The following is a 20621-nucleotide window of genomic DNA, read 5'->3' on the forward strand; positions in this document are numbered from 1 at the left end:
GTTTACAGCAAATAACTATCTTACTTACATATAGACTGTCTATAATGTAAGTATCAGTACTTAACTTTCTTATGACTTTGTTCATTTCGCTGGAACTTTGTAAAATAGTACATTATGTGTGCTTTTAGTTTCGTTGGAGAACACAGGCTGTCTGTGGTAATTATGTTTCCTGTATGCCCCCCCCACCCCTCCACCCTACTCTAATTCCTGCCTCACATGTTTGGCTCACTGCGTGAGACAAGGACTAAAGAGGACACACTGTTAATCCAGTCTTTCACTCACTGCATCGAATCAGGACATGCACACACACATTATGCACACGAACCTCATTGAAATAAACTTTATCTGTGAGGCCTGCAGCGCCTTAGGAATGTGAGCACCACAGATTGTCCAGAAAATGGCTCCACATTCATACTGAACAACGTAATTGGATTAGTGGGACAAATGGCAGCAATAATCACAGCGTGAAGGATTAGTTCCTATCAGAAAATGACAGTACACGGTTCAGTTCTTCTGACGGCTACGGCAACAATAACACTGAGGGTATAATCCCATTGGGATGCATGATATATCATAAACATTTTATGGTTCAAATGGGTTTTTTCAAAAGCTTGTGGCATCTTTAAATGACTCATTTAACTGATTCTACTTGTTGGTGTGTGTGTGAGAGACTTTCTGCTTGTGTGCGAATATAAGCATATCATGTTTGCACATGAGGGTATTATCGTGTGTGTGTGTGTGCATGCAAATCCATCCATCCGCCAAACCATCTGTTGTTGTTTGGACATGTTTTATTTATTCAGCTATTTATTTACAGTCACACAGTACGCATCGAAAGTAAAACCAAAAAACAGCTTTCAGTTTTTTGTGATATGCAACACACACACACACACACACACACACACACACACACACACACACACACTGATATGCGCACTCACCAGACACTCCAGTCAGGATCTCATTCAAGCACAAGCACAGAAGGAGCCACAAAGAGACCAATAATCAGTAAAAACATGGAACTAAATACAAGACATTTCACAGGACAAATCAGGTTTAAAGACTGTTTGGAAGATTAGAGAGTTATCAGGAGACACGAGAGGAAAAGATGAGGAAAAAAGAAAAAAAGAAGATACACACTTCAGAATGACTCAAATACAAAGAATTGATGTGGGTCTATTTTTTCATACCGTAGTGTCAAATACTGCAGTATGTCTAAACTGAAAAAGAATTTTTTAATCTTGAGATAACCGGGACATTGATTACGTGAAAGATGCAGCTCCGCAAAATTAAAGGTAGCCAAAAATATTAAAGGGGCACTCCACCAATTTTCACACATGAAGTTCACTTTACTCGTACTAAGGAGAACCACCCAGCGAATGGAAACAGCTGTATTATGTCATGTGTGACTGTGGAGAAGCTTTGAACGTCTGAGAAAATAACTTTGTTTGTGTCTGATCTCACACTGGAAGGGCACTGCAGAGGGGCATAATTTAGCTGCACAATCTATCCTGCACGTCCGTCCTAATTTGAGTGTGAGCGTGCTTGTATGCATTATTCAAAACAATATAAAGCACACATGTAGTCATATAAAGAGATCCCAAAATAAAATATTACAAAACGAATGAATTAAAGATCACTGTTCAAGCTGGAGGTCATTGTATAAAACCCATAGCTGTTTGGTTTCAAATGAAAGAATACCCCTCCTAATGCAGATGACAGAGTATGCACATGTGTGTGTGTGTTTAGCGGATGGGGGCCTTCAGAGCGGCATCCACTTCCTCCTCTGGCTGCAGCGTGTGCCACTGGGCCACTGGACGCCTGGGATTGGCTAGCATGTCTGACCAGTGGCGCAGCCCGACGCCCGAGGCGCCGTAGCCGATCCAGCACTTGCCGATGGGGTCGTTGCTGCCCAGCTTGTCGTAGTCGTACACAGTAATCAGCACCTGGACTTTCTGTGCGTGGAGGCAGTGGAAGAGGAGAAGCCACAGTTAGGACAAATTCTTCTCCATGTATACATTTCAATTCGGCTGATGTAAACAGTTCTTCTGAGCTGCTGGGACATGTTAGTGGTGCTGTTCTACTGGCTGAACAAACACTTAAGCAAGAATCCAGCTGAGGGGAAATGGAGAATTTAGTCTTTGAGGCTATTGAGTTCATGATTGCTGGTTCAGAGAGTTTCACTGGAGGGTAAAATTGATGCATCTCTCTCTTCAACAGGGCGTCCAGCTCCAAAATGGTGAAGTGGAGCTGCAGTGATGCAAGCTGGAGGGGTGGGATTTGAAAGAAGCGGCCATTCAGGAGGCAGAAGAGGTCCAATGAAAGATACTAATGAGTGGCATTATGGGAATAGTGTGTTTTAGGGCTTGACCCATACTGGTGAGTATAAGTTTGGATATTTCAGTCTCTGCTGTTTCAATTTTGCTCGCTCTTCGTTAAATCTTTCCTCTTAGTCTCCCACCTTAAATGATGTGCAATACTATTTTGTTTGGGTTTATCATTTGTATGTTTTACATCTCTTTGACCGCTAAAACAGATAGGTAGAAAGTGTAAATGTGCAAAACTTGATCTTGAATTTTAGATCAATTGAAATCGTTGGCTAAGTTACTGAACATGTGACTAAACTATACAGCAAAATGTGTCTAATAAAAGAACATCTGCTATCATATCTGTGAGGCTGCTGTGGTGCTTTGAACTAAATATTAATGCTGACATACTGATTTCATGTATGTTAATATACAAACACAAATACAGCTGAGGTTGTTGAGATTGATGAGGTCAGTATTTTGCAGGTAGATACATAAACTCAGTAGGACATGAATGTCTACCTAATTTCATGGCTATTAGTACAATAGTTGTCAAAATTCTTAGCTAAAAGCTAAGGAGGAAAGGTCAGGGGATGACCAAAGTCAGTAGTATTTATCAACGAATGGGATCTTAAGTTGAAATATTTTACTAAATGGAAGTTTAATACAGTTTTAATGATCAGGGTGAGTATGTTATGTTCACCTCCCTGCTGTAAAAACTGGAGGAGCTGAGGAGTACACATACCTGGATCTGGGAGAAGGGGATCTCGAAGCTGAAGCTCTCGTTGAAGTAAGGATTCAGAGTGTTTTGTTTGACTGACGTCTTCTTCTTCTTCAGTCGCTTCCCGTTGTGCTGCAGCACCACCTTAACAAATGGATCTGAGAGAGAGGCATGATATCAGACAGGAGCCAGCGTGGAAAGCATAGCTGTCATCCATTGCTTGACTCGGCCTTCAGTACAAGCATGCATGCAGGTATGTGTGTTCACCTGACAGTCCTCCGACATCCATCTTCTTCAGGTTCTTTGCTTCCATGATGTTAACCGTTAGTTTACCGGCCGTGGGAACGTAACGAAGGGAAATACAGATGTCACCCAGCTTCTCTTGCTGTCAGGGACAACACATACACACACATATGAGTTGTCATATTGCACATTGCTTTAAATGTTGGTGATGATCCTTAGATTCGTCAAGTGTTTCAGTAGACATCCAAAAAAATCACCTACCTCCTCCTTCTCTCCTCCAACCAGATCTTTCCACTCATGTATTGGCTGTCCAAGGTCTATAGAGTTCATGGGGATCTTGATCTCACCGATGACGTCGTGTTTACCAAAGCGGTCAAAGTCAAACACCTGCAGCACCAGAGTCTGACCACCCAGCTCACTATATGGTATCTGGAGAGGGATGCAATTTAAAGAAGGGTTAAATCTAAAGTTAGTCTGGGGAAGATCTGGTGTCCATGGTGAACAGTTTAAAAATGCTGCTGATAATTTAATCAAAACAATTTCATTTTAATGTTCAACATTGTCTCCATTATGGATGCACAGACCTTAAAGGTGAAGGTCTCATTGAAAACAGGACAGAGGTTCTTGCGTTGGACTTTGGTTTCAAACTTCTTCTTCTTGTCTGGCAGCATGTAGACTTTGACATAGGGGTCTGAGGTCCCACCCATATCCATGGCTGGGAGGTCCTGAGCCTGGAGGATGCCGACTATCAGCTGGAGAAGAAGGGGGACACTAGTTAACTGTAAGGTCTCAGCTGGAGCTGGCTTTTCTAACTAAAGGGCATCACTTTTGCTGAGTTCTGCTATTGTTGGCCTCATGAATCATTTCTGTCTTTGAGAGGTTTTATATTTGTGTGGATGCTTGCAAAATACTATATGTTCAGGTGTGTGCAGGCGTACCTGGTTATCAGTAAAGTTATAGTCCAGTGTGTACTCCAGTTTGCCGAAGAACTCCTTCTCCTCCTCTTCCTTCCCCTCTTCTCCCTCCTGGAAGACACACAGCACGGTTAGCAGGTAACAGACAATGTTATTAAGCGTACACATTTCATTTTCAAACTCCTGTGATGTGCTGCAGTCTGTGCAAACACTCACTAATTCCTGCTGCAAGGCAAATATATTCATTCCTTGTGGCTGTCCTTCCCAGCAGGACCGCTGTGAAGTGGGGGCCAGGGGGGCATGACCCCCTGTTCACATATGCAAAAATCCCCACATGAAAAGTTTTTGGGGTCACCACTGGTGCTCAGTTTAAACTGTCAGTTCATCCATTACTACTCTCAACCTGGATAGAAGCCAAGCAGCTGTGGACAGTGAAGCAGTGACTGCAGTCAGAAACAAAACAGTGCTGATGTTGCTGTGCTAACTCCACCTGTTGGCCTGTGGAGGGTGTAGTCAGCAGTCTGTTCATAAAGGAATAATTCAACATTTTGAGAAGTATGTTTATTCGCTTTCTTGCAGAGGGTTAGATGAGAAGATTGATGCTATGCTCATTTCTGTACCATACAGACTGGAAACAGGAGGAAACACCAAGCCGAGCTCTGTTCGAAGGTAACAAAATTTGTTCATCAGCACCAGCATTTTGTTACCTTTAGACAGAGCCACTTCCACATTTTCAGTCTTTGTGCTAAGCTAAGCTAACTGGCTACAGGCTCCAGCTACACATTCAGCATACAGACATGAGAATGGTATCACTCTTCTCCTCTAACTCTCACAAAGAAAGTGAATAAGCATAATTCCCAGCAATGGGAACTTTTGTCCTCCATAACCACATGTGACATCTCAGGAAGACATGAGACAGAACCTCTCCAGCCCAAGGTTTCTCACCTTCTTCTCCTCTCCTTCCTCTCCATCCTTGTCCTTCTTCCTGCGTCCTCGTCCTCCCTTCCTCTCACGGACCTTCTTTGGCTTCTTGCCCTTGTTGATGCACTTCTTGTAGATGCAGAATCCCAGACAGGCGACAAGGGCGAGGACCACGACCACAATGGCTCCTATGGCCCACATGGGCACTGGAGAAAGGAGGGAGAGGAGGTGGAGAGGCCGGTTGGCGCTGTGTAGTTTGATAGGAAACAGCAGTGACACTGCCTGGGTGAGGGACTTCAGAGGTGGGCTGGTCTTGTGGAGCAATTTCTTTTATTTCTGCTTTTGGCAGTGGTGGAAAGTAACTTTCCTTGAGTATTTCCATGTTCTGCTACTTTCTACTAGCACTACGTCAATTAGATAACGGAAGTTACTTTGCAGATTCGGATTAATAATACAAATCTAATCAACAAATAAATGATGATGTAATATCATGGAAAAGGTTTCCCCAGACGGAAATTCACAACCTTCTGAAACCACCTGCAACATGAAAGTACTGTATGAATTGATTGATCAGTAATTCTAATTCAGTGATATTATATACATTATTCTGAAATGACCAGACAGCTAAACAATGAGCTGAAACTTGCTTTAAAGGTCTGAGCTGCAGATTTGGGTGCTAATTTTCTGTAGGTTCATCATTGCGAGTGACCTCTTCCAGATTGTCGTTTGATGCATTGTTATTATAAAAGTATTGATTATAAGCCATTGTAACATTTGGTCCTCCACTGTTGGAGGAGAAGAGTTGCTTACATAGTGTATGAAAGACTGTTGTATCATGTTAGGCAGTGACTTGGTTTTTCAGATTCCTGAAACGTTCACATGAGGATATAAGGTTTTCACCTGTGATGTAACACAGTACAGTGTCAGAACATGCCTTTAAAATGGCACTGATGCTCCCTGAAGGTCATGGTTAACTGCAGTGCAAGTGCCTTCTACACATTTGGCAAAGAAGCCTAAACAAAGTTGTGTTCTAAACTGATGAAGGGTGTGTCTCCATAATGCCTCCACAATACTACCCTCCTCTCCAATAACTTCTGTTTATTGTTGCATAAAGCACTGAAACCTCAACCATCACGACACTGCAGTTCTTAGCCATCTGCAGAAGACTTTGACATGTATTTTTGTTGAAAGCAGGAAAGATAGAATGGCAGAAGACAGGAGATGGACTTACGCTTGAGTTTATGATCTTGTAGAGCAGAGCGGAGTGGTCACATGAAGAAATGAGAGAGGACACAATAAAGACATGAAACACATGAGAACTGACAATGAGATGGCAGGATGGTTAGATGATGGTAAGTAACTAATACACTGATTCTTATTAGTTTTGTGTGTGTGTGTGTGTGTGTGTGTGTTCGTCTCTAAATGTACAGTCTGGAACAAAACTGAAAATATCATCACCACACAGGCCTCACACTAGGCCTCATGTTTCCAGCGTATGTAAGTGATTTAGTACTTTACTGTCAGAAAGTTGGGAGGGGGGGTGTTCAAAAAGTGTAGAATGCAAAATTAAATGAATCAATCAAAGTCTTTGAGAACCCACCAAATTCAGATTTATTTGACGTAAGCACATGCGCTTCAACAGCTACAAGCATAAATGTGTTCTGTATTGTCTCTAAGTCTGTGTTTTGAGTGTATTTTATGTGCGTATCTGTGTGTATGTGCTTACTTGGCAGGTGTGTGAGCTCATTGAAGAACTTGTTCTTCATGCTGGCGAACTGGTGGTTGGAGTGGTGCGAGGGGGGTGGGGGAGGTGGGGGCTCCCTCTCCTTCTCCTCTTCTTCGGCCGCCCTGCGGAAGCGCACCCTCTCCATGGTGACCAATCGCATGGCTGCTCTGTGAAATCAAAGGAGAGCAGACGACAAGTGGTCAGTGACTTTTTGATCTCCAAATCACTTTTGGAGACATTCAAACCACCAAAAAACACCGAACCGCTGGAGCTGCCTCCATATTGGCTCTCTCTTCAGATGTGACCTTCTCTCAGTTTTCATCCTCTTCGACCTTTCACCTGGCTGTAATCTCTTTAATCCTCTCTGGCTCGTTTCACTCCCCTGCCTCTCACCATTTATTCACTTTCTAGTTTCTAGAATATCACAAAGATAACAAACTATCCCCATTAAAGACTATTATTGTATCAAGGTTTTTCGGAAAAAGAAGTAGAATCAGGGTGTGAGTTTCCAGTGGTGAAGGAAGTCCTCACATCCTTTTGTAAAAATGCCAAAACCGCAATGTAAAAATATGGTATTAAAGTCAAAATTCAAAGCTGAATGTGTAAGCAGCAGCATTTAAACGTTGTCACTGGGTGAGGTGGAGCTAATTTTGGCTGCTTCATACCCTTGGGTAGTTTAATGTGTTGACAGTGTGTCATCTCTCGTAAGGTATTCATATATTTTGTAACATGTAACTACAGCTATAATAAATGATATAATATTTCCCACTGGAATGTAGTGGAGTAGAAGTATTATGTAGAAGAAAGGCCCTCTCAGACACAGTGTGAGAATGGCACCACTGCACGCTGAAACCCATTATTTCCAATGGCTTGCACTGTGCCACGACAAGCTTGCACCCAAAATTTGCAAACCGCTCAACAAACTGCCGAGCCCTGCGGTGAACGTAGCCCAAATGCGTTGTGTCTGAGGGGGCCTGAAAATGGAATTAAGTCAACTGTCTTTAGAACTCTACTTAGATACACCATGTAAATTAATTCTTTATGCAAAAGTTTCAGAAGAAAGCAGTTCAACATATTTTGGACTATAATCATTTCCAAAACCTGACTTGAAACCCATTTATTCAATTAGAGGTTTAAAAACAAAAATGCTATCTCCCAATTAGTTACAGTAATACAGTTACTACAATATGATTTTTCTGCTAATGCTGTGTTCAGGTCATGTCCTTGAAACCATAATTGCAAGCGGCCGATTGGGAAAAACTGTTCACGTCAGTCTAATTCTGAGTCGGCGCTTTTATTTAGTAATAAGAACGACAGACATGTCAACAAACTGTTAGCAGAATGGCTGCAACTGCACCACCACTGGCAGTTACATCAAATAAAAGCCAATATAACACTAATGCAGTGAATTCTAAGTTTATAGGAGCTATAAGTTAGACTGTATCTGGTTTCACTTGGTAACAAACTGCTGCAAACACTACAAATGTAGCTACTTCAGGTTGTTTATCTGGTGGCACTGCAAGGTTAGCACTTACTACCTTGATATAATACATTAAGATTCCCAAGAATGAATACAGTTTTTTCCTGTTCTTCCCATTCTGACAATGCTGTGAATGTAGCATAATACTTGACAAGCTAGCTCATTAGCAGTCCGGCTGGCAAATAACCAGACACTGGCTGCATAACTGTATGGCCAACAGTAACCAGAGGAGTTAAGTGCATCATGCCTCTCCTCCTCTCCTGCATCCTTCCTCCATTTGTCCTCTTCCTCTTCCTATGCTCATCCCTACTTCCCTTATTGCTTCCTCCTCTCTCCCTTCTTTACCTTTCCTTCCTCCCTGTCTCCCCTCCATGATGGCAGTGTGTCCAGACTGAGTAAAACTCAGATTTGCAGCTTATTGCTTGCTCATAATAATCCCTCTGACTTTGTGATTGCAAGGCTCTGGGATACACACACACACACACACACACACACACACACACCATCATACATATGTGAGGACCTTTTTATTGGCTGTCAGACCTCTGTCACAGCAGATATTTTGAGTTGTATTAGTAGGTAAAGCATAGATGTTAGTGTTACTATAATAACATTGATGAAGACTCAGTGTGACAGTGACCCACCGTGAAACCAGGACTCTAAACCTGAAGCAACTGGATGGATTTCAGCCATTTTATGATTTATTTTATTATCACTTATCATTATTTAGTGCACCCACAGACACACTGACATTGAAATATACATACATAGGCCCCACCCACGGTAGACATCCCTCTGTTGCTGCGCAGCCATGTAACAAGATTAATTGCCAAAGGTAATCCAAAAATCCCTGGGATTAAACAAATTAAGGACTCTGGGTCTCCTCCCCTTTCTCCACCCATCCCGCTATCATCTCGCCTCCACACTTCCCCCCTGTTGTCCCCCTCTGTCTGTCATTTATCCTCCCTCATGACAGCTGAACTAGACACAAGCGTACATACACATCATATTTTCAGGCTGGGATCTGATTTAGGTGGCGAGCTGTGTTACATTAACCCTTTTATCTCTCTGGATTGCATAAGCAGAGGATTAAAGAGGGAGACCTCAGTGTGTGTGTGTGTGTGTGTGTGTGTGTGTGTGTGTGTGTGTGTGTGTGGATAGACAGACAGATCTGTAAATACACCACCATCCAACTGAATGAAAAGCCTTAAAGCGACAGTTCAAAGGTGCTTATCAGACATGAAAACTCAATCGTGAAACATCCGTCTTGTGCAACATGAGGTTTTAGATGCAGTCAATACAAAATACATAATACACAATAAATTATAAATTCTACAAAATACACTGAAATGAATTCACATAGCAAAGATGTGTATCATGTATCATGTCAGGATGGGACCTCAGTCACACCAGAGGTAAACAGAAGTGGATGAATATTAGATATGAAATAAATGTCCAATATCAGCCTCAGCCTGGTGGTGATACTCTAAGTATTTCAGCTTAAAACACCCACCGAGCCCTGTGTCATCCTGCTGTTTCTGCCGGGACATGTTGCATAATGACGTTTTAGCTCAAGTTCAGAACACCCCAAAATCAGGATGATGACCACATCTGGGTCACAGCAGATTTAAGCTGGACTGCCGCCAAAAACTTCCATCAGTCAGTCAGAATCCTGGTCGGGTTGATGCATGTCTCTGTCTCCAGTGTGCAGGGTGGAGGAATGACAGTTTCAAAAACAAAAAATTTGAAGAGTGAAGTTAAGTAGGAGCAACCTGTGGTGAGGCTTCTCTGAGGCCAACTGCTCCACAATCAAACTGATGAAGCTAAATGAGAAGGATTTTAGAGAAAAAGATGTCTGATGCCACAGACAGAAAGGTTTATACATGTCTTGTCAAAAGAAACATAATGTGATAAGACAGCAGCCTTTCATATTAACAATAACAGTGGCTCGCATATTAAATAAAACTCACATCATGATTAATAAAATGCAAGCTTGCTGTGTAATGACACAAAAGGCTGAGAGAAAAGGTTCTGTATGAAGACGACACACTACCAATCACCACATCACATAAAAAAAAAAAAAACTGCAAAGATCTGTGAAGGAGCCAAGCAACAGACAAAAGACCTCCATCTTCCAGCCCCAAATCAAAGCTTTCAAGGGCTCACACATATTCAGTGGTGCTATTTTACTGCTGAAGAACTGTGTGTGATACAGAATATCACGTCTGTGTGTGGAGGTCCACCCCTGACCTTCGCAAGGTCCACTCTCTAACAGTGTGAAGCTTTCAGCCTGATCTCACAGTCTTGCTCTAGTATTTCACTTATCTTCAGCAGAGTGTAAAACCTAAATGTCTTTCCTGACAGAGCAAGAGCAAGCTAATTAGCAACTGTTAGCACACAGTGTCTCCAGAAGCACAGATAGTGGGAAATAACCTTTACCGAGAACACAAGGGTAGTTACAATGCAAGATCTCTCACAGGTTAATATTCACAAATAAGATTTCCTGGTTTATTCTAAAGATCAGTCAGCTTTTTTACTCAATTCTGTAAAAATATGTTCAAAGTTATATGTTAAAATTTCTCAATTGTCAGTGTGTTTGTTAGGTTTAGAGGTGAGACCATTACTAAATTAAGTGATCAATCGCTCAACAGAACTATTACCAATGTGCAAGTATTTCTAAAATTGATTAATTGTGTGGGTAATTTTTTAAGCAAAATGCCAAAAATTCACTGGTTTGTCACTATTTTCTGACATTTCATGGACCAAACTATTATCAGCGCATTGAGAAAATATTACACAGATCCATTGTTAATGATTGCGTTGATAATCGTGCATATTGTGTATGTGATTCCCTGAACCGTGTGCTGAGAGATGTTTTTGAAATCCATTGGGGACAAACTGTTCTTAAGGTCTCATGTAACTCCAGATATTTCAGACAGCCGTTGCAGACTGAGCTAAATCTTAACCAGGTCTCGCATTGTTTTACTCTCTGCTCTGATCTGCATGCAGACAGATTGGAGGTGAACAGCCGGCGGTGGGATTTTGTCTAAAAGCTCCGGGCTATGAAGTGAACCTGAGGCCCCATTAGGCTGCTGACACTCTGCTCCACTGCTGTAGGTGTGTATTTGCATGCACATGCCACTAACTTTGGCACTATAGTTGACAACTTGAAATATCAAAATCCTAGCCATCATATTTTTTTGCAGTGTGACAGAGAAAAGGAGCAATACAAATATCACATTTGGGTCAGTATTGACTTAAAATTGCAGCAAAGTTCTTATGAGCATTTGGGTTGTTGCCTGAATTGCGACATGTTGACGCAGAGACTCCGAGGGACTACTTTCTACACTGGAAACGTTTAAAAGGGCAGGAATTAAAAGGGTATTATGTTTTTCCTTTTTTTTCCAACACAGACAGAGCTTTTAACTCCTTCCTCTTTTTTCAATAATTTAACTTCAATAGTTTAATTATCTGCTCTCTTCCTCTTTTATTTGTAAAACACTTTGAGCTTCATTTTGTTCATGAGAGATTCTGTGGAAACAAAATAAAGATGGAGCTAATTTGACAATGATATTAGGTTCAAGACATATTTGATACTTATTTGCTTTTCTGCTGAGAGTTAGATGAGAGGATTGTTATCACTCTCATGTAGGTACAGTAAACATAAAGCTGGACCAGAAGCCATGTTAGCTTAGCATAAGACTGGAAACAGCTAGCCTGGCTCTGTGAAAAGGCAAAAAAAAATCCACCTACCAGCACTCTAAAGCTTACTAACTTGGCTCTGAGCAGCAACTCCAGGAAGTAGCTGTGCTGTGACATGAAATTTTGTTACTGTTTGTTTGTTTCCTTTGAGCAGAGCCAGGCTACCTGTTTCCCTCTGTTTCCAGTCTTTGAGCTAAGCTAAACTACGGCGGTCTTCTTGTCTAACTTTGGCAATAATGTCAAACTTTTCCATTCGAGCTGTCATATCTTTGCAGAAGGCCTGAGAAACGCATTTCTATAGCAGAAAGGTTAAAAAGGTCATGAATTGAAAGGATAACATGGTTTTATATCAGTTCCCACTGAAACCTTGACAGGAGAGCGTTCTTAAACTTCCTTAGGTGAGACAATGTTCCTTTAAGCATCATTTTACTGTTTCTAAAACACTGTTCCATCATTCGACCTGTGGTCACTTGTATCACATGAGCCAAGAAACTCCACCTGCATTCCAGTAGCATGTGTGCCGTGTGCAAACCAAGCATCCAGATCCACCAAAGCTCATCCTGCTCGAGCTCCGGACATAAAGCGACAGGATTGAAAGGTTTTAATGCCAGACACAATGTCAGGAACTTCATCTAGGCTGTCAAGGGAAACATCGCTCTTGTGGAGGTGCATTGTGGGTGATTGCACGTGAACACAGACTCTGCAAATAGATGTGCATTAGCCTCCTATAATCCACTTAAACTAATCTTTCCCAGTTTTGGAAAACATCCTCAACTGTGAGTAAAATCAAATGTTTCTCTTATGCAGGAACTTTCCCAGTGAAAAGCATTCGTCAGAAGATGAAGAATGCCATAAAATGAAATGAGCAGAAAGTTAAAATCCGACAGATTAACGTTAACCTCGCGCTCCCTGTGACCATAGCTGCTTCTTAACAGATTTACAGCCCGACTGAAATACATGCATAGGGACAGTCAGGGAAATAAAGTGCAGCTGAAACCAGTCATTAACGGATCCACAGAAGATTAATCACAGCAAGTTTAATGATCAACTGGTTTTCAAGTAAAAGCAGCAAATATTTTGTGGTTATTGTTTCCAGCTTATTTGGTGATTATAATGTAAACAGCTGCACAGATTTGCTTGCTTTTCTCTGTTTCCATTCCTTGTAAATTGAAAACCTTGAAGTTTTCGCCTGTTAGTCTGGAATAGTCATTTTAAAGCACCAATTTGGTGATGGTAACAAATGAACTAATAACTAATTCTAACATAAAAAGGCAAACAGGAGGAAATGGCAAACAGCATAAAACTCACCCTATTTAGTGTCGGTCCCTCTGGGTTCTTTGGCTTTCTGTCTTATTTTATTGTTTTGCATCCAAATGTCCTCCAGACAAATCCACCACTGACTGATGAGAAGTCGCTGTGCACAGCTCCCTCTCTCTCTCCCCCTCCCCCTCCGTGTTAATCTCTATAATATCCCTCACTGCCAACTACTTACTGTCCACCTCCACTGCAAAAAGAGAAGAGTTCATCATTAGGAGCCAATTTGTCTGACACTGTGACTTTAAATGGCATTTCTGTCTTTCATTGAGAGCTGTATACCATGTTCTGGTCCGGCTTCTCAGATACTGTCACTCTGTTGGATGAGTGAATTAAATACAAATCAGTGACACTACAACCTGATTTGTACTAGTACAACTGCAAGTCTAAATGGTGTGTAAATGTGTTTAGATTTCACAGCGCATGAGGTCACTGCCCCATTGTCTGCCTGTGACTCCTAATCTGCTTAAACAGCAGAGGTACACTGAATTGTTGTCTTATTGAAAGCACAGATAGGATGAGATTGGACTCTTCACTGGTGAAGATTATTGCACTTGTATTCCATAAATGAACCTGAATCTAAGAGAGCATGAATTGAAATCTTCTGTGGTGGGCAGAACTCTCTGTTCAGTGCGTTGGAAGCAGCTCAGAGTAGTTCAGTGTTGTCGCTTGAGTCACTCTGCAGGCCTCAGCAGCCTGGACAGGAACCAACCCAACAGAGGTGTTCGTCACAGGGGACCTTCACCATGACACTCTGGGTTTGATTAGAGCAAAGGTCATGACCTCTGAGAGAAGGGCAGCACTGTCCTTAGAGTGGATGGAAGGTTGAGGTGTGACCTGATAGTGCAGTACCGATTGTGTCCAGCAGATGGCGATGATGCATAACAATACCGCTGAAAGAATGGATCCAACAATGCTCCACAGGCTGCCACATTGCTGAAAATATACTAAAATGTTATGTTGGCCATTAAAAAGTTTTAGGACACTTACATAAGTGTTCTACTTTAGTACTAGTATTTTTTAAGAACATTATTTTCTCTTAGTTTTAATCTCATCCTTATTCCTCTTTATTGTATATATTCTATGTTTATGTTTATGTGTATGTTTAACCTGCTGCTGCAACAAAAGAGTTTCCAAATTGGAGTCAATGAAGTAGAGTCTAAGTGATGTAATATAAAACTTTATTAATCCTGGGGGAAACTCATCACTGTCACCGACTGCAGCATGAATGTGATGACCACATTAATGCATCAATAATTATAATCCAAAAATATAATAGACGTTATTCTGAATTCTAAACAGCTAAACACAACAACTGTATGCTGGGTGACAACACAGGGCTCTAAAAACCTCTCATTTAAGCTCTTACTCATCAGCATTGTGTCGAGGACAACAATGACAGTCAGCAATCATGTGCTGATCTTGCAGTCTTCTGTATATTCAGTCAGAGAAAATATTAAATAATGGTGTGTGATCCTCCAGGAAACCAGCAGGGACAGAGTATGGGAGGAAATGTCCCCTGCCATGCTTTCAGAAGGAAAATGGAAATCCAGTCAGTGACGCTCTGGAGACTCCTCATAGATGTAAGAGGTTTATATTCATGTGTTAAGCATGTCACAGGACTAATGAACTTTGCTGATGTTTTAGCAAATGATAAATTTAGCTTTACAGATGAGCTCTATTTAAGATTTATCCATTACCTACAACAACTTTCAATTCCAACTGCACACCATTCAGACAGTTATGTCCATTTAAAGGCTAACTGGCTGGAGTTTTGATACACTGTGCAAACATTTCCTAAAGCATATTGTCATTATAGACAGGTCACATGACAGAGGAGACACATTACAGATTCCAGCTCAAAATGTTTTATTCAGATTAAGAACAGATCAGAAACAGTCACCATCATTGTTAAAAATGTCACACGAGGGGAGGCTTATAGGTAATGAGGCTACAGTCATAGCAGAGAGTTAGACAGCAGGCAGGTGAAGCAGAAAGCCCAGCCTCAATCCTCACAACCTTAAAAACCATCCTCCTTCATGACACTGAAGACTGACAACACCAGAACATGTGAGAACTTATCGTCTTCATGGATTAAGCAGATCAGATATCAAATTACACTGAATGAACAGCTGAAGCAGAGGGCTGAGTTTAGTTTAAAGCCTGCGTATGGTTCAGATTTTCATTTGAGGCTCAGCCCTGGGACTCTGTGTTTAGCTCTTGCCCCCCAGGGAGTGCTTGTCGAACAGGTACTCCGCCATCTTGTTGGTGTGGGCGTCCATACGGGTGAGGTTGGTAATGTGGTCGCCCAGCTTCTTGATGGCCTCCACCTGCTCGTTCAGGTAGTGGGTCTCCAGGAAGTCGCACAGCTGAGAACGGGATGAGGACAAATGTTAGTTTGGTAAGGACAGAGAATTGAGAGGTTTAGCCAGGACCATCATTTGCAAACTTTTAGAGACTCTTCATACAACTTACATGAGGGTCTCCATGTTCAGAGGCCAGCTTGTGCAGGTCCAGCAGAGCCTGGTTGATGTTCTTCTCCAGCTGCAGGGCACACTGCATGGCCTCCAGCCCGCTCCCCCACTCATCACGCTCTGGTTTCTACACAAGAAAACACTCAATTATAGCAGACTGAACACTCATTACACTAAGGCTTGTGTACGCAGGGCACAATATGAGTCACCACTACTACATCCTCTGTCTCATAACAAGCTCAGGGATTAGCTCTGGTATTTGATTACTGAGGAAATCATTTAATTCAGGACTGATTGAGGAAAGCACAAGATGTTTATGTGTACAAGACCAGTTCTCTGGTCCAGACTGACCTTGACGTCCTGGAGGAAGATGCGTCCTCCTCTTTTGTTCTGGAAGGACAGCAGCTTCTCAGCATGCTCCCTCTCCTCCTCACTGTTCTCCTTGAAGAAATGGGTGAAGCCTGGAAGGGCCACATCGTCACGGGAGAAGTAAAAGGCCTGTGGGGGACAGGAGGACACAAACAGTGATTAGGAGACAGCACCTATCATTATTATTTGGCCAAAAAAAAGAAAACAAGGTTGTGACAACAGTAGCGATGCAGCCAGGCAGTTGTCAGGCACATGAGTCATGACTCCTAGAGAGTTTGCACTGACAAACACTGAGATAGAGGACAACGAGGGTGAAAAACAAGCAGCCTAAGCATGACACAGCAGTTTTCAATTCAGTGAGGTGGAGGAGTGCTGACACACTCCTTCGCTGGCAACCTGCCAATCAGTGATAAACAACTGAGAAATGCAGAAACGGCGAGGTGAAAACGAAATGCTGTATAACTCCATTAGCTAACAGTAACATACAGTTCATTAGCGATTGTATTTATTACTCATTTTAACGCAGTCTGTCACTTGGCCGACGTGGGTAGAGGATGAACCACAGAGGCGTCATACTGTAGAAGCATATCGCTTGCATGCATTAATAAGTACTATGAAAAACATTACTTTAAAGTGATATGTTTCTTACCATTGAAGTGTAGGTGTACGAGGCAAAAAGCTCCATGTTGACCATCCGGTTGATAGCGGCCTCGCAGTCGCGGTGGTAGTTCTGACGCACTTGGGACTCCATTTTAGCTGGCGTTTCTTGTGCTTTTTCTTATCAAAACAGTACAAAAATAGAGCTTCACGACGACTTTTTCAGTAGTGCTAAAGTAGAAAATGTGGTGCGATGTCCGGAACGCAGACGAGTGGAAATAAGAGAGGGACGAAGGAAGAAGTTCCGTTCAAACACTGTTGAAGCAAGAACTCCTCAAGGTTTTCTTCCCTGTTGTGAAATGGCAGGAGAGGCGCTCCCTGTATTTATACTCCACGCGGACCTCGCGATAGACGTAAGGTCACTCTGCACATTTCCGCCAATCACTGAGCTCTGGTAGCACATGACCGTGGACAAGCAGTGACGTATGCCATGAAGTTGCTTTTTTTTTTCCTCCAAATTCACGTGAATCCAGATTTTATGATCCATTCAGATCTGCTGACGGCCAGTCACTTACCATGACGATGCACTTCTGTTATTTCACAAACTGACAGCAAAACGTACTTCCTTGAACTGAAATTCAAACAGAATGCAGTACAAAATTGTTTTATGTGTGTAAAGTATGCGTATAAAGTCAGGTTGTGAAATTGTTACCTTCCTTTAACTTTCACACATACAAACAGCATAAATATAAAAACTGTAAAAAGAAATAGGAAAGCCTTGAATACTTTCTACTACTACATACATATTAACTACAATACACCAGGCCGTACTAAAATAGTAACTGTGCGCAAACTGAACATGAAGACAAACACTTGGTACTGCAAACGGCACATATCATGCAGATGTTAAGTCTGCTAAATAACTAAATAATGAGTTCTGGTCGGGCCTTTTTTCCCATAAGCTGACCTAGCACTGGATTGTTGAGTAACACTTGGGCAATCTGTAGAACTTGGCTAGTCATATTGTAGTTAACTTTGGACCTATAAAGCTACCATTATACTGAACTCGTTTTACATCACAAATACACCACAGAGTCTAAAAACTGCTGATAACGTGTTTTCAACCAAGGTGGTTCTTATTGCATTACTCAATACCACAGCGCTGCCGCGAGCCACGACGGAGTCTGTACAGCCTGAACAGTCCCATCACTGCTGAAATAACATGCACAGCAGGAATTGAACTGTATTTTTGAGCAGATATGCTTTTTTTTTGCAACAAAAGGAGCCACAGACCTGTTGCAATGAAATTTTTTGATTTTTTTGTATGAAGGATCCACTATATGTTGACTACATGGAGGGGAAGACGAATGAACCTTTCAATATAAACAAAACGTTTGCAATTCATCCTTGTGTCTGTGAGAGCTTCCTCCCATAGAGACTGAACTGACCAGATGTGTACTCTGCTTCCTACCAGGTGCATCCTGGGATAGGCTTCAGCCCCCTGTGAGCATGAACAGGATGAGCAGTTAAGAAAATAAATGGATGGGATCACCAAGAAGAAGTCAAGTGTGCTATAAATGCTTATGTACACACTGCCACTTATATTTGATCAGCCTGAGGCGAGTGACATTCAGTGTACCTGAAAAGGATGGCTATGATTACAGGGTTATCTGTACTGTAATTGATATATTTGGAATTAGAATGGAACTGAGTTTAAAATAATCTATATGTGTTAATTATTAGCCTCTGTGGCAAACCTGGCACACCTGCTTCTCAAAGGACAGTTTGTCCTCATGTAAACTTGAATATTACAATTAGATTTAATATTATTGTCTTTATCTGACTATGATAAGCTGACACAGCACTTTGAGCCAGTAGTTTTCCTTTTGTATAGCTGTGCTTTGTTTAAAGTGCCTGGTTCAGGTGGACTTTAAGGGCCTGTCAGTCTGTGCTTAACACAGGGACTCTGCTTCTTTTACATAACACTATTCTCTGCATCCACCACTTCCCAATTCTTCATTTTCCAAGAATTTAACTAAATCTGAGCTCTTATTTTGTTGAAAGTAACTTTTTTTGAGGGATTTTTCTGCATTGTGTGAAGCAAGAATGTTTGCTGTGTTGACCAAGCAGAGCTAATGTGTGGACATTAAGCTAATAAAGTTCATCGTCTCAGGCCTTAGAGTAGTTGCTTCCTTTTTAGCCTTTGGTTTAAAGTCTTATTTCACACACAATAAGTACATGTGCATTAGTGATGTCGGAAAACACTTCAGCAGGATTTTTTTCTGTGGAAAAGTGTGACCAAGAGCAAAGAAAACATCATACACACCTTTAATCTTGCACAGTCACTGAAAATGTATTGCACACAGTAACAACAAAGGTGATATGTTAACATTTCAGTATATCTGTCTCATTATTGCTAGTGGTTTGCATAGTCCTTTAGATGACTGGCTATGAATGCCTCCAGTCATCCCTTAATGATATTGTGTTTTTGTAAATGAATCAGCTAAGTTGAGGGTATTTTTGATGTTTCTCCTGTCCTTCAAGGCTGTCATCCCTTCTTATACCACCCATATTCTTCACATTGTGTTTTTCAGCAGGGCTTTGGTCTAGAAACACTCATGTGGTTGTCGGCTTTAGAAGCAGATGACTCTGCTCTCCCCTGGTAGACAATTTTCACTCAAGCTACATCACTCTTGTATTAAAGTTCTCAGCCTGCATGGAAAATTGTTAATGTTAGGACGAGGCGGTATTGCATTCGGCCAAATACATAACCACGCTCATACCTATCCCGTACATATCTCATACCTCAAGGGTGCTCTGTGAAACAGGGAACACACACAGACAAATGTAAGAAAGGATGGACTGACGACATGCAGAGATCAGTATGTGCGTTGTTCCTCAGCTCAACAAAAAGGACCACAACCTGTCCTGCACTGACCAGGCAACAGTAAAACTGAAGCTGGCACTTCAGCACAATAAGCACTAATCTACAGTGTGTCTATACTCACTTTATATGCTACATTCTCATACTCACAAAAAGTGACTCAGCAATTTAGAATGTCTGTATGGGTCAGTCTTGTGCAACAACAGCATCAGATTCAGCTGGAGATTGTGCTGTGTCATTGTTGTGACTCAGCATTCCACAGTTTGGAGGCACTTCCTGTTACTTCGTTGTGTTTCGGTCAGGGTGACAGTGAGCGGGAGGAGTCTTGTGATAAGACGTGTCTGACTGGAACCTCAGGGTTGTGCTGGCTGGAACCAGCTTGAGAAAAGAAAAAGGAGAACAAGAAAGTGAAAAACAGGAAGCAGACTGGACATGATTGTTCAAAAAGTGGATGTGTTAACCAGAGCGAGCCCAGTCCCATCACCGCCTATGTTTTTGCACATTTCCCTGTGTATTCATAGTCATAGAATGAGTTGAAATGTATTGAAATAATATCAAGCACATAAACTGTGTTTCTCATTAGTTACTGCCTTGAAAGTGAAAAATGCCAAGTTAAACTTTGCCAAACCTGCCAGAGTTTTTAGACAGAAAAGATACAAGATACTCTGCTGGACTGACATTGAACTTGCATGAACAGCAAGTTAGGCCTCCTCATATTTTGGATATCAGTGATGTGTTTACCTGACGAGCCTCACCAGTTTTTCTTCTTCTGCACTAATAGTCTGTTCAGCTTGTACTTTGCATGCTGTTTTGTTGTCTTTCTTTGTGAACTGATCTTACTATTTTGTATGTTCATGGTCTGCCGAGCACGACAGCAGACTTTGAGTTTTGGCATCAAAAATAAACTGTGGCATAAAAAAAAAAAAAAAAGAAACATTGTCATTGAAACACTTGAAAAAAGTATTGGTAC

The 20621-nt window shown here is 41.7% G+C and overlaps 2 protein-coding genes across 3 annotated transcripts; both read right to left on the reverse strand.

Annotated features, from left to right (window-relative positions):
* Window positions 1-773: 773 nt before the first annotated feature.
* Window positions 774-13438, reverse strand: syt5a (synaptotagmin Va). Of its 2 annotated transcripts, XM_076753644.1 has the most exons (10): window positions 13322-13438; window positions 6832-6998; window positions 6337-6351; window positions 5130-5311; window positions 4209-4295; window positions 3855-4022; window positions 3532-3699; window positions 3295-3412; window positions 3052-3185; window positions 774-1955 (listed from the first exon to the last, which is right to left on the reverse strand). In XM_076753644.1, exons 2-10 carry the CDS (start codon window positions 6989-6991, stop codon window positions 1746-1748), a joined length of 1242 nt encoding a protein of 413 aa, XP_076609759.1. In that variant the 5' UTR covers window positions 6992-6998; window positions 13322-13438; the 3' UTR covers window positions 774-1745. The 2 variants fall into 2 exon arrangements, with proteins under 2 accessions (XP_076609759.1, XP_076609760.1); XM_076753645.1 differs by lacking the exon at window positions 6337-6351.
* Window positions 13439-15179: 1741 nt separating this feature from the next.
* On the reverse strand, window positions 15180-17123 carry LOC143334624 (ferritin, middle subunit). The gene is made up of 4 exons (XM_076753485.1): window positions 16820-17123; window positions 16153-16299; window positions 15803-15928; window positions 15180-15696 (listed from the first exon to the last, which is right to left on the reverse strand). The coding sequence occupies exons 1-4, from the start codon at window positions 16919-16921 to the stop codon at window positions 15541-15543; spliced, it is 531 nt and encodes a 176-aa protein (XP_076609600.1). The 5' UTR covers window positions 16922-17123; the 3' UTR covers window positions 15180-15540.
* Between the last annotated feature and the right edge of the window lie 3498 nt (window positions 17124-20621).

Source organism: Chaetodon auriga, chromosome 16 (assembly GCF_051107435.1).
Source record: "Chaetodon auriga isolate fChaAug3 chromosome 16, fChaAug3.hap1, whole genome shotgun sequence".
NCBI lineage: Eukaryota > Metazoa > Chordata > Actinopteri > Chaetodontiformes > Chaetodontidae > Chaetodon > Chaetodon auriga.